The sequence below is a fragment of the Muscardinus avellanarius genome, assembly GCF_963383645.1.
Source record: "Muscardinus avellanarius genome assembly, chromosome: 7".
Lineage (NCBI taxonomy): Eukaryota > Metazoa > Chordata > Mammalia > Rodentia > Gliridae > Muscardinus > Muscardinus avellanarius.
The window spans coordinates 106,267,040-106,281,989 of NC_137793.1; the positions used below are offsets into that span (position 1 = coordinate 106,267,040).

The 14,950-nt window shown below is 46.1% G+C and overlaps 1 protein-coding gene across 1 annotated transcript in view; it reads right to left on the bottom strand.

Annotated features, from left to right (window-relative positions):
• LOC308265171 (major histocompatibility complex class I-related gene protein) overlaps positions 1 to 14,950 on the bottom strand; it is a gene marked incomplete at its 3' end in the record, with an annotated part of 38,947 nt that overhangs the window by 8,246 nt on the left and 15,751 nt on the right. Inside the window, exon 5 of the mRNA XM_080698763.1 lies at positions 7,157 to 7,256. Within this exon, the coding sequence (XP_080554889.1) occupies positions 7,157 to 7,256 (100 nt within the window). The remainder of the gene's footprint in view (positions 1 to 7,156; positions 7,257 to 14,950) is intronic.

Consider the following 14,950-nt stretch of genomic DNA (forward strand, 5'->3'; position numbering starts at 1 on the left):
GTTTAGCCTGTTTCCTTGTGTGTGTGCCTGCATGTGCACACACACACACACACACACACACACACACACACACGCACACACACACACACACACACTCATAACCTAACAGTCATTTATTACGTAAAACCACAATACCACTTGCCATCTTGGGATACTTCCTAAATTTCTGTTTTGCTTTTATTCACTCACATGTCATCATCTTTTTGTGGGTCTCTTTCTTATTTCCCAGGGTCATTATGAGGAGCTGGAAGATGCTGGGTTGGGCTTTTTTGTATCTTGACCCCAGGGTGTACTCAGCACCCTGAATCTTGCCCTGTGTGTATCAGAGGATGAACAAGTAAAATATGCAAACAGCCAGCTAGAGGGTAAAAAAGAAAACACCACGAAATTAACCAAACTATCACCACAGATTTACATTTTTTTGTTCTACCTCATAACATGATTCCATGTTATACCATTTCCCTGTAAGAACTATTTTCTATATAAAATAAGTTGGTTTTAGATGGTTGCTTTTCCTGCCACGGCGTTCACAAGTGTATGGTTTTATTACTGAGAACGAAATGGCTTGCCTTCTCTCTTCTTGATTGTGAGTTAGTGGTGTACTGAAAACACTACTAGGTACCAGCACCTCATCTAGTGGCAACCAATATATCCTTCACCCAGTAAGGAAGTCTGACATGCCCGCCTCCATTTTTACTGCTGTCACTAATGGAACATGTTCAAGTCACCAGCCGAGTCCAGTTTAGAGATCTGCACAGCTGATCTCAGTTCTAACATAAATGTTCATTCGGTTCAAAAACCCACGCCATTTCCACCTTGTGCTCATTTTGACTAAGCAGATTCTGAGGAAGTACTTATATAGTCACTTCTCCAGGCATAAAAGGAAGTTTCAGATCCGCTGTCTAGCCGGGAGGGAGTGTGTGGATTAGTAAACCTATGTTTATAAGGCAACCTGAGTTCTTTTGAGGAAAAAAAAAGAAAGCATTGTAAAATAGGCAGAGCTCTCTCTCAATCCTCCTCTTGGCCAAGTTCACCTTCAAAGTTCTCCGACTCGGATTGTTCTATTCATAAGAAAGAATTCAGCCAGGCATAGTGGCGCAGACCCATTATCCCAGTACTTGGGAGACTGAGACAGGAAGATTGCAGGTTCAAGGACAGCGTGTGGGAGTTAGAGAGATCCTGTTTCAAAAATAATAATAATAATAATAATAATAATAATAATAATAATAATAAAGGGCTGGGAGTGTAGCTCACAGGTAGAGAGCCCTGGGTTCAATCCCCAGTACCAAACACACATATATACATACACCACGCGTGCATACACAAAAAGAATTCCTTTTTTTTTTTTTTTTTTGCGGATCTGGGGATGGAACCCAGAGGCATTTGACCTCCAAGCTACACCCCCTGCCCTGTTTTCCTATTTTTATTCTTTATTTTGAAACAGGGTCTCACTAAGTTGCAGAGGGCCTCACTAAGTAGCTGAGGCTGTCCATAAAACAGGATCCTCTGGTCTCAGCCTCCCGAATGCCAGGATTACAGGCATGCACCACCACGCCCAGTGAGAATTCCTTTTAGTATTCTCTGAAAACATAGATTGTTACAACAAACAAACAGAAATCCCATTGTCCCTTAAAAGCAAGCAGGACTAGACATTCATCATAGAAAAATTGGTCAAGAAAGAAAGAACTGTTATATGGTGGGTGGCGCTGCCCTTTTAAGAAGTGGAATGTTTTGGTCCAACCCCCTTCCCAAGCTGACCTAATGCTTAGAAAGTTTCAGAGTCACGTGGGGCCCTTGAGGTCAGAGTCCATCTGCAGTGGCCGCTCCTCATTCTGGTCATTTTCTGTTTGATTTTGAGATTGTCCCTGTGGCCGAGGAGTGTGTGTGTCACCATGAATGTGCTCCTGGGTAGGATTGTTTTCACGTGTGTCAGAGTGTGTGTGTCAGCGGGGTGACGTCGGAGCCTGGGGTCTGCTTAGTCAGTGGGGACCCAGTGGTTTGGATGGATGCTGCGGTCAGAGCGGATGGCAGAGAGGCTCCCAGGCTGTCTCTTTTCGGTTACGACAGGGTATTTTTATGTGTGGTTGTTTTTGTTGTGTTTTGGAGGCTTATAACCGACTTTCCAATGATTTTGATTGGTTTCTGGGCTGGTAGTGTGTTTGTTTATGTGTTTCTAATTGGGTAGAAGAATTGGGCTTATTATTTGAAAAGAATAAAAGAATGCCAGCGCCTGTGCCTGTGGAGAGAAAGACGCCGTTCCCCGCCCTGTCACAGATGGGAGAGAGTGAAATAGACCGGAGGGAAGGCTACAGCTTTGCTCCTTTTCCCTTTTTTCCCTGAGATCTGACTCCACTGGAAGGGTTTGACAAACAATTAACAACCCTCCCTACTCAGCCGCTGTTTCCCAAAATAGCCCCTCTCTGCTGCCAGGGTGGCGGGGCCTTCAGGGGAGGGGGTACAAAGGTGCCCTCTTTATGAAGCCTGCATGTCTGTGAGATCTCAGAGGCAGAGGGGAAACCCAGGGGATTAAATTAGCAGCCAGCCCAGGCTCCACCTGGAAGGGAAATAGATAATAGGCTTTAAAGACAGGAAACAGCTTGCACTCCAAAATAATAATTTTCAAAAGCAACCCATGATAGAAGTTGGGAGGGCGTTCTTCCCCCGCCACACCCCCAGTCCGTCCCTCTGAAGCCAGATCGCCCTTTGAGACGTGGCTCTGAGTGAGCAGGTCATCTGGTATACCCACCAGGCTCACCCCCAGATTTGGCAGGACCCAGCTTCCCCGGCCCTTTAATAAATGGATTCCCTGAGCCGTCGCTCAGCACCAGTTCCCAGAGCTCCCGCTGCAGCTGGAGTTGCCTTCTCTTCTCCTTTTATCCTCCGCCTCCGCTTCTTTCTCTCTCATTTCCCTTTCTCCTTTTCCTCTGCTGCCATTCCCCCCCTTCCTCTTGTCTCCTCTGTGTCCTCAGCCTCGCATCCCCACACGCGGGCAGCAGGCAGCGTGCTCTGGCGGCCAGGCTCTCTGGGGCCCTGAAATGTCTCCTGTCGTGAGTGAGTGGGCAGGGAATGCAGGCAGGAGCTGAACAAAGGGAGCCGACCTGCAGCTCGCTGGGCAAGGCAGGCAGGACCTGAAGGTGCCCGAGGGAGGTGGGGGAAACACTGGGACCAAGATGTGCCTGATGGATTAAAAGATTGCCCGTATCAAATTGGATTCTGGATTTTGCTGTTTTTAAATTTCCCTGAAAATATACCCAAAGGGAATTAAAACGGTTGGCAAAAAAAAAAAAAAAAAAAAAAAAAAAAAAAAATCTGTTTCATGAATTAACTCACAACCAGCCTCAGCTGCTGGGAACTACAGACTTGGTGTCTCCGCATCATGCTCGCGCCTCCACCCTCGCAACATTCCAGTTCGTGGCCTGGTCATGGGGCTGCGTCCCTGGGACTGGGACTTCCCGAGGGCAGAGGCCAGGTCTTATTCTCATGCACAGAAGTGTTGGAAGGGCTCTTAGGGTGTTGGGTGAGTGGGTGGGTGGATAGATGGATGGACCGACTACAGACAAATGGGCAGAAGGATGGACAGTAGGAAGAGGAAGGCATTTCAGATGCCCATACGTCATCTCCTGTTCTCTCCACAGTCTACAATAAAATGGCCTATGGAATTGAAAGTGATTAACTTCAATGTTGGAGCAAGACTTGCCTCTTGAGTATGGCCTCAGCACCCAGTACTGTGGACAAGCACAGGGTTACACTCAGCATGTGTTTGTGGAAGTGATGACTTAGAGGGGAAAACGCTGTTGTTATTCTCCTTTGAGGAAGAGCTTTCCAGGAAAGAGAACGGAAGAGCAGTATGTAATGAGGCCAATATGAAGCGTCTTACGACATTGTCTTTCCCAGCCTTGTTCTCTGAAACATGGTAAAGAAGAGAAAACCTCATGCTGAGAAGGGATATTTGGAAGTTCTCTCCCTCTCCCTCCCTCTCTCCCTCCCCCTCTCTCCCTTTCCCTCCCTCCCTCCCTCCCTCCCTCCCTCTCCCTCCCTCCCTCCCTCCCTCCCTCCCTCTCCCTCCCTCCCTCCCTCCCTCCCTTTCCCTCCCTCCCTCCCTCTCTTCCTCTCTCCCTCCCTCTCTCTCCCTTTCCCTCTCTCTCTCCCTTCCTTTTTCCCTCCATCTCTCCCTCTCTCCCTCCCTCTCTCTCCCTCCCTCCATCTCTCTCTCCCTCTCCCTCCCTCCCTCTCCCTCTCTCCCTTTCTCTCTCCCCCTCTCTCCCTTTCTCTCTCTCCCTCTCTCCCTCCCTCCCTCTCTGTCTTTCTCTCCCTCTCCCTCCCTCCCTCTCCCTCTCTCCCTTTCTCTCTCCCCCTCTCTCCCTCCCTCTCTCTCCCTCCCTCCCTCTCTGTCTTTCTCTCCCTCTCTCTCCCTCCCTCTCCCTCCCTCCCTCTCCCTCCCTCTCTCTCCCTCCCTCTGTCTCCCTCCCTCTCTCTCTTAGCCCGGGGCTTTCTACCTCTGAGCTACACCCCAGCCATTTTTATTTGGAGACAGCTTCTTGCTAAGTTGCTGAGGGGCTCTCTCTATTGCTGAGGCTGGCCTTGAACCTATGATCCTCCTAACTCAGCCTCCCATGTACTGGGATTACAGGCAGGCACCATGCCCTGTTTGAAAGAACTCTTAATGACAGGCGGGAGGAATGGAGGTGTGACGGGATATTTCAAAGTCACCTCCTTTGCAGGTGTCTGTGGCTGACTCAGCTCTTAGCTGTTCAGATCCAGGGAGGCTTATATTCGTTTTACTTTGGCAAGGACTCTGAAGGCTCCGGGGGTCTTAATTAGGGAGAAAGGACAGTAGACAAAATAGAATACTTGCGGCTCAGTGAGCACGGCTCTTGCTCTGGCCCCAGTGGGGTGTAAATTCATGAAGGGCCAGGCAGTGCTAAATAAATACATGGTAGTACATATACATCACCAACATTCAACTAGCAAAGAGATAGCTCGGCCCAGGGTTTGTCGTGCAGCTGTGTGTGTGTGTGTGTGTGTGTGTGTGTGTGTGTGTGTGGCATTAGGGATTAAACTCAAAGGCATTCTACTTTCAAGCTATACCCCCGGCCTGATCTTATTTCTTATTTGGAAATGGTCTCACTAGGTTGATGAAAGTCTCACTACTTGCTGAGGCTGTGCTCGAACCTGCGATCCTCCTGTCTCAGCCTCCCAAGTACTGGGATTACAGGTGTGCACCACCATGCCCAGCTTTTAAGGCTGTCCTTTAAAATTCAGTTTCTCAAGCCAGGCATGGAAGTACGTGTCTGTAATCTCAGTACTTGGGAGGCTGAGACAGGAGGATCACAAGTTTAAGGACAGCCTCAGCAAGTAGTGAGATTCTCATCAATCTAGGAGACCCATTTTCTTTCTTTCTTTCTTTCTTTCTTTCTTTCTTTCTTTCTTTCTTTCTTTTTTGTGGTACTGGGGATGGAACTCTGAGCAGCACCTCCAGCCCTATTTTTTATTCTTTAGAAACAGGGTCTCACTGAGTTGCAAGGGGCCTCACTAAGTAGCTGAGGCTGGCTTTGAACCTGCGCAATCCTCCTGTCTCAGCCTCCCAAATGCTACAAGCATGCACTACCATGCCCAGCCTTAGTGAGACCCTTTTTCAAAATAAAAATAAAAAAGGGCCGGGGGTGTAGTTTGGAGGTAGAATGCCCCCTGGGTTCAATCCCTAGCACCACAAAAATAAAATAAATTTAATATCCCTGTTTCTTAAGCCCCACAAAAATAACTATAAAAAGTGTAGGAGAGCTGAGATTTACATAGGCCAGCAGCTTTACCGAGTTCTGAACACAGAAAATGCCTGGGAGGTATAAGAAAGGGCAGTAAATTGGTGGGCTCCTGAATGTGTTAATCCAGAGCAAAGCTGTGCTGGTACCTCATTAACACATTAATTCTACTGACTTGTTCTCACAGTCCACTGCCACTTAATATCCTGAGCACTTCTAGAGACTGGTTTACAAAATCAAGTTGTATTGACTAGAAATGCAAACTAAGATTCTTGGCTCAAAAGCCCTTGTTCAGGAACATTTTCGATTAAGAAAAGATAAGATTTTAAATTTGTCTGAAATACTTAGCTGGGTTCTTTTTTGCCCTGCTCAGAATACCTGTGGTTGGTCTGGGCATTATCAGGCTTCCTCCTCCCTCCTGTAAGCACCCACAGAAAGTGAGCAGCCAGCATTGTGACCACCGGCCAGAGGTGCTGGAAATGGCCTCTGCCACCAACAACACGGACTGCCCCCCTTCACCACACCTACATTGCCACTCCCCCAAAGGAAAAGGGGGGGCCCGCTGTTAAGGTACCACCTTTATGCCAAAGCTGCCTGCCAGTCCTTCAAGCTGCAGTTCATGACCTCTTAGGTTTCTCGGGCACCTTATTTTTTGCATGTGTGTCTACAATTTTCTGTTTGTGTATCCTTCCTCACTAGATTATAAAATGATTCAAGGTAGGAGCCATCTTTCAACCTCTATCTCTTCAGGGGAATCCTACCTACCCCTCAGATATTTGTTGCTTTGAATAGTTGAGAGATGGCAGCAGATAGTTCAAAGAGCACTGAATGAAGAGTCAGATCTAGCCAGGTGTGATGGTGCACGCCTGTAATGCCAGCACTTGGGAGGCTGCGACTGGAAGATTGCGGGTTCAAGGCCAGCCTCAGCAATTTAGGGAGACCCTCTGCAACCTAGTGAGACCCTGTTTCAAAATAAAGAATAAAATATAGAAATATAGGACTGGGGTGTAGCTCAGAGGTAAAATGCCCCTGGGTTCAATCCCCAGTACCATAAAAAATAAAAATTATATATATATATATATATATATATATATATATATATACACACACACACACACACACACACACACACACACACACACATACAGAGAGAGAGAGAGAGAGAGAGAGAGAGAGAGGGAGAGAGAGAGAGATGTACTCAATGATGGAATACTCCTGGGTTCAATCCCCAGTACCACACACACACACACACACACAAAATAGCTTTTGTGGACAAGGTGGACCAGGGGTAGGTTTTAAAGATATGACAAGCAGAGTTCAAATTCCGGCCATCGTGGCCAAAGAAATATGTGAACAAGTTCCATGAGGAACTGCTCCCAGGCAAACCTGCAGCTCACTGGAGTGTGTTCCTTGCGTTGGTTGCTGTGGTCCCGCTGGGCAGGAAGCGTTCGTCATACCATTTACGCCACACGAAGACAGCCCTGGACTGGCAGTTACCTGGAGACGGAAGGTGCCTTCACCAGCAGCCCTCCAAGAAATGAACAGAGCTGAAGCATAATCAGTTCTAAGTGGCAGCCATCCTGCCTGTGCAAAAGGGAGGCGAGGAGTCCACGTCGCTAAGCTACTCAAGGACTAAGCGATCGTCATGTCGAGCTACTCACTGGCTGGTGATGAAAATGTCAGCCACAAAGGTAGACCGTGGGCGCTTGGGTGGTGACATCTTCAGATGATGAAAGACAGTAGATTCAGGCTTTGTCGTGTGTGTGTGTGTGTGTGTGTGTGTGTGTGTGTGTGTGACTGGGGATTGAACCCAGGAGCCTTTCACCTCTGAGCTGTACTCCCATCCCTTTTCTTTGTTCATTTTGAAACAGTCTCACTAAGTTGCAGAGGGCCTCACTAAGTAGCTGAGGCTGACTGTGAACCTGCATCCTCCCGTCTCAGCCTCCCAAGTACTGGGATTACAAGTGTGTGCCATCACACCTGGCTTCTATGGGATTTTTAAACCAGAGAAATACTCCCCAAATTCCTCAAACAAGTGACACTTAATATTATAGAATGAGCTTACCAAATTCTAATAATACAAACTTTTCAGATTATTCCACTGTTAATAGGTCCTCTTAAGTGTCTTAATTTATGGTGTACTGACTGCAATCTAAGTGGAACTTTTTAAAAGAGTGCTTAAGTAGCTATAATAACAGGCACAGATCACTTTAACAAGCTAGAATTATCAGTCGGTTCATTATTTGGTTAATATTAATATGGAACATCCTGTAGTAACAAGTTTCATGTGTTTGGTTAAATCAGATAATTACAAATATGATGCTAGATATGAGTTGCTTCTACTTCATTGCCCTTCTACTATGAAATAATTTATTTTGAAATAATTATAAGCCAGGCCTGGTGGCGCACACTTGTAATCCCAGCATTTGGAAGGCTGAGACAGGAGGAGAGTGGTTCGCAGCCAGCCTCAGCTACTTAGTGAGGCCCTTTGCAACTTGGTGAGATCCTGTTTCAAAATAAAGAATAAAACATAGGGCTGGGGATGTAGTTCAGAGGTAGAATGCCCCTGGGTTCCGTCCCCAGTACCACAAAAAATAAAAGGAAATAATTATAGATTCACAAGAAGATGCAAAGATGGTAGAGAGAGGTCCCATGTACCTTTGACCAAGTTTCTTCCAAGGTTACATCTTACATAATTATAGTACAACATCAAAACCAAGACATCGATACTACACACAGTATGTGTGTAGAGTTCTCTGCCATTCTGTCATATTTGTAGACTTGTATGCCCACCACTGCAATCAAGATTCAGGACTGTTATATCACAGCAAAGATCTTTCTCCTGCTGTCCTTTTATTGTCTCCTTTACCCTAATCCTAATCCTATTCCTAATCCTATTCCTAATCCTATTCCTAATCCTATTCCTAATCCTGGCAACCACTAATCTGTTTCTCATTGCTATAATTTTGTCATTTGAAGAATGTTAAATCAGTGGAGTTATATAGTACATGTCCTTTGAGAATGGCTTCTTTCACTTAGCATAATAGCCTTGAGATTCACCTAAATTGTTGCATTATAAATTGTTCATGCCTCTTTACTGCTGAGTAATATTCCAGGGCATAGATGTACTATTGTTTAAGCATTTAACCATCATGGAACATTTTCATAGTTTGGGGATATTACAAAAAGCTGCTGTGAATATTTATTTATTTGTTTGTTTATTTATTTTTGTGATACTGAGGATGGATCCCAGGGGCATTCTAACTCCGAGCTACACTCCCAGCCCTATTTTTTATCCTTTAATTTGAAACAGGGTCTCACCGAGTTGCCAGGGGCCTTGCTAAGTAGCTGAGGCTGTCCATGAACCGAGATCCTCCTGTCTCAGCCTCCCAAATGCTGCGATTACAAGCATCACCACGCCCAGCTTGCTGTGGACATCTATGTTCAGATCCTTACATAGACATCCATTTTCCTTTTTCTAAGGTAAACATATATTTCTCTGGGTAAGTGTATATTGAGTTTGTTTGTTGTGGCACTGGGGATTGAAGCCAGGGGCATTCTACCTCTGAGATACTGCCCTAGCCCTTTTAATTTTTTTGTTTTAACACAGGGTCTCACTAGGTTGCTAAGAGTCTCGCTACATTGCCGAGGCTGTCCTCAAACTTGAGAACCTCCCATCAAAGCCTCAGGTACTAAGATTACAGACATGTACCACTATGACCAGCTTGTATTGAATTTTTAAAAAAATGACCAAACTGTTTCTGGAGCAGCTATCCCATCTTACATTCCCACCAGCAATGTATGAGAGGTACAATTTCTCCACATTCTTGTCCGCCTTTGGTAGAGTCACTATTTTTTTTTTAATTTAGCTGTTCTCATAGATGTGTAGTGATACCTCGTTATGATCCTAGTGTTTCCCCAACGACTAATGATGCTGCAAATATTTAGGCCAAAATGTGAAGTTCATAGTTGGTTCCGGGGTTTCTTTTGGCAGATCATTTTACTCTCTGCAAGCCTCAAGTTTTCACATCTGTTAACTGAGAAAATTGAACTATAGAGGCTACACACGGGCTGATGGCCCCGCAGGTCTACAGTTCTCTGCACCCGTGCATCTACCCGGGGCGAGTCTGTTTGCAAGGTGAGACACGTTTAATTTTCCCTCAGTGTACCAGCTATCTCCATCTGCCAAGAACTGACACGCAATGAATCTTATCCATAAGCCCCATTGACATTTCACTGAAATGTGTAGTGAGTTCATTTGGCCCTCTAGGCCTGTTTAGCATGTGAGTCACATCAGCAAAAAGATTCAGACTTCTCTTCACAATTTTACAGGGGACTCTGTTAATTTTCTGATTCATTGCAAAGATGTCTGACTTCCTTTCTTCCCAGGGTTCACTATAGAGCATAGTTTTGAGTGGATGAGGCCTCATAACTGTGGTCAAATATCTATTTAGCGCATTCTGTATGCAGCTAGGATGGTGTACTGGAAGGAGCACAGTGAAATATGGAGTGAAAACTGGGTTTGGTTCACACCCCTGCCGCTTATTAAGTATGTGTATCCGTTCATTTGTTGTAACTATAACGAAATAGCTAAGGTGGGATATTTTTGGTTTTGTTTTGTTTTGTTTTTTGGTGGTACTGGGGTTCCTGGAAGCCCTTCTACCTCTGGGCTACACTCCCAGACCTATTTTTACATTTTATATTTGGAAACAGGGTCTCCTAAGCCAGCGTGCGCGGCTGGCTTCGAACCTGCGTGATCCTCCTGTCTCTGCCTCCCAAGCGCGGGGATTACAAGCGTGCGCCACCACGCCCAGCAAAGGTAGGATACTTTTGAAAAGGTTGATTTAGCCCTAGAGCTTCAAGGGCATGATGTTGACATCGGCTTGGCTCTGGTGAGGACTTCATAGTGTCATGGTGGTTGCACGTGTAGGAGCAAGAAATCCCATTCCCAAACCTGGCAGGCTGGGGCCAGGCTCAGGTTCTCGTGGCAACCCTCTCTCCAGAGCTGACCATCACCCTACCACAAAGACCTTAATTCCTCCTGAGAGAACCTCCACTGGGCCCCAGCTCTTAAAGGTTCCCCACTACCTCCCGGCTTTCTGGGACCAAACATCCAACGCGTGAGTAACAAGCCGTAGCCAAGCCATGGCGCCATGTGATGTTGTCAAGAACACCTGACATTCAACAAGATGGGGATAGACTATCTGCTGATGATATACATGAAGTTCCGGGTTCATAGGGAGCGCTCAGTCACCGGTGGCTGGGACTTTAGCAGACACAGACAGCGGTCTCTGGGAATACACTTAGGAAGGGACACAAGTGTTGTGCCCTGTGTCACCACACACACACACACACTCACACACACACTCACACTCACTCACACTCATACACAGAGTCTTTGAGTTCGCCCCATGAGTGCTGCGAGACAGGTAGCCACGGGCCCTGTTTTGCTAAAACTGAGGCTTGGAGAAGTTAAATAGCTTCGTATCACCAGGATACTAAGTGAAGGAAATGGAATTCAACTGCTCCCTTACGAGGCCCATGGCCTAGCTAGAGAGACAGGCTGTGCAGAAACAGATGAATAGAGTAGCCGAGAGTCAGGCAGCAGAGCCAGAAAAGTATTAAGGAGTCCAGCAAGAGAGTTTTTTCTGAGGATCAGGCCGTTGGGGGACAGGGACAAAGGGAAATTAGAGGATTAGAACTCCCTGTCTTGCAGAACGTCTCTGGATTCCTGGCTGTCACCGGCACAGCTGCCTGTTGGTCTTGGAAGCCCAGCCCAGCTGCTGCAGGGCCGAGGCAGAGCTCGGCTCTGCACCCCCCCCCCCTATTCCTTTTGTTAATATAAAGCCCAGGGACTAGTTTATAGAAATGCATTATAGATTTTTTTTTTCTCGAATGTGAGCTCAATATACTTCTCAGCCTATGTCTGGGTCACTTTTGCACTTGCTAGCTTTCCAGATATCATCGAGAGTGTGGCGGTGCGTGCCTGAAAGACTGAGACCGGGGGTGGCAGGTTTACGGCCAGCCTCAGCAACTTTGTGAGACTCTGCGTCAAAATGAAAAATAACGCCAGGCGTGATGGCACACGCTTGTAATCCCAGCATTCGGGAGGGTGAGACAGGAGGATCACAATTTGTGGACAGCCTCAGCTACTTAGTGAGGCCCTCTGCAACTTAGTGAGACCCTGTATAGGGCAGGGGGTGTAGCTCGGAGGTACAATGCCCCTGGGTTCCATCCCCAGACCTGCAAAAGAAGAAGAAGAAGGAGGAGGAGGAGGAGGAGGAGGAGGAGGAGGAGGAGGAGAAGGAAGAGGAGGAAGAGGAAGAATATAAGGCTGGGGGTGCAGCTCAGAGGTAGAATACCTCTGGGATCAATCCTCAGTACCAAAAACTAAATGAATAAATAAATAAAAATAGGGCTGGGGGTATAGCTTGGAGGTAGAATGCCCTTGGGTCAATCCTAGCATATATATATATGTATGTATGTATGTATGTATGTATATCCTTAATATGTATTTATATATAAAGAGATTTGTATGTATAAATAAAGTTGGGCCCTACTGCTCATATAGTCTGGCTTCTAATAGGTGCTACAACTCATTTAGTTAATATGCATCCTTATCAAGTGCTCTCCAAGTGCCAGACACCATGTAACATACATTCTATGAATGGCTGATTAACTAATGAAGGCCAGAAGAGCCTAATTAGAATATCAGTACCTGTGGCAGATTATTAATAAGAATTTGGATTAGACAAAATTTGCTGCTTTAATGAAAATGCAGTATATACTATAAACCACACAGAGAAACTAATAATTTCTCGTGGCAGGAATCTGTATTTGAAAATGGCATCATTGATGTAATCCCCGTACTTGGGAGGCTGAGACAAGAGGATCACAGGTTTGAAGCCAGCCTCAACAACCTAGTGATATGCCTTTTCAAAATAAAAACTAAGGGCCAGGTGTGGTGGCGCACTCTTGTAATCCCAGCATTCGAAAGGCTGAGACCTTATGATCGCGGTTCGCAGCCAGCCTCAGCTACTTAGAGAGGTCCTCCGCAACTTAGTGAGACCCTGTTTCAAAATAAATAATAAAAAATAGGAGGCCGGGCGTGGTGGCGCACGCTTGTAATCCCTGCGTTTGGGAGGCAGAGACAGGAGGATCACACAGGTTCGAAGCCAGCCGTGTGCGCTGGCTTAGGAGACCCTGTTTCCAAATAAAAATGTAAAAATAGGTCTGGGAGTGTAGCCCAGAGGTAGAAGGGCTTCCAGGAACCCCAGTACCACCAAAAAATAAAAAATAAAAAAAATATAAAAATAAAAATAAAAATAAATAAAAATAAAAATAAAAAATAGGGCAGGGGGTGTAGCTTGGAGGTCAAATGCTCCTGGGTTCCATCCCCAGACCCGCAAATAAAATAAAAATAAATAAATAAATAAATAATAAGAAGGACTGGAAGTGTAGCTTGGAGGTAGGATGCTCCTGAGTTCAAATCCCAATACAAAAAAAAAAAAAAAAAGTCATCACTGGTCTCTAGAAAGGCAGGTCATCCCTGTAGGCTGATTTCAAGTTGTGAAGTAGAGCTGGTTTATGAATCTTGGGAATTTGACCTTAATTTCAGTGGCAAAGGTCAAGATTGAACAAGAGCAGACTGCCTTTCCTCTCCAGGGATTAATGACTAATTCCGTTTTTTTAACAGGAAGGTGAAGGCAGCCCATATCTAGGGTCATGTCTGGTCTGGCAACAGATTGCACATTTGTAGCTGTTTTGTGAGTAATCCGGAGAGTGCAAGCTCTCAGGTACTTAAAAGTATAGGAGAGGTTTGTGTTTCCACAGCTGATGGGACTCCAAATGTTTTCATTTTTATTACCCCAGCCCTTCAAATTTCCCTGGAATTGTCATCTCTTGGAGCACATTTCCTCAGTGTTCCAGACATTCTCTATTTATGTTACTGTCATGTTGCTCATGGAAAAAAAATAGAGAGCTTTAACTCCACTCAAGTAACCTTGGGATCTGCTCTGACACTTCAAAAAAGGAAGAAAAGCCAGGTGTGGAGGTCATCCCTGTGCTTGGAGATTGCAGGTCCATGGGCAGCGCCAGCCACTTAGTGAGACCCTAATAAAAAATTATTAGACCCTAATAAAAATTTCAAAGTAAAAAAATAAAAATAGGGCTGAGGGGGTGTGGCTTAGAGGTTGAATACCCCTGGGTTCAATCCCCAGTAACACACACACACACACACACACACACACACACACACACACACACATACACACACAGAGCCTGCTTCAGCCTGGGCTTGCAGGTCTCATCTCTCCCTGGGTTTCACTTCTTTTTCCACTGTGTGGCTTCCTCTCACTGCCTGGAGCCTCCTCTCTTCTCGTATTTTCTACGGGCCAGGTCGTCCTTCAGATGTCCTGTGTCTCCTCAGTCCTTCCCACCTCTGGCCCCTGTGGCTGCCGCCCTGCCAGGGGCTCCGGCCAACCCAAACTCCAACTGCGGCTCAGCAATCAGCCCCAAACAATCTCTCCCCATGCCGGCCAAGGGACAGTGCAGAAGCCCTGCATCTATCTCCTTCTCTCCACTAACACTGAGCGGAAAGAAGGGGACAGGAAAGATCAGGCAGGACGGACTCTCCTGAGAAAAGCCCTGTCACAACCCTCCCCGGTAGGCTCATCCATTAGCACTGCTTGGTGGTGGTGCACGCTTGTAATCCCAGTACTTGGGAGGCTGAGACAGGAGGATCTGGGGTTGTGGCCAGCCTCAGCTACTTAGTAAGGCCTTCTGTAACTTAGTGAGATCCTATTTCAAAATAAAGAATAAAAAATTGGGCTGAGGGTGTAGCTCAGAGGCAGAATGACCTTGGGTTCAATCCCTAGCACCACACAAAAGAACTGATGACATCTATATTTTAAGAACTTTCACCAAATACCCAAAAGAAGGCAGAAAGGAAAACCCAGATTATATCACTGCCCCCATGGCCTTAGGAATAATGACGATAGTGAATGTACAGATATTTGGACCCCCCGAGACGGCTGAGGACTCATTTTCTCAACGTCTCTTCTTATGGCCTTTAAGAAAATACGGTGATTTAAGCTGAGCATGGTGGCGCACACTTGTAATCCCAGTACTTGGGAGGCTGAGACAGGAGGATCACAGGTTCAAGGCCAGCTTCAGCTACTTAGGCCTTCTGC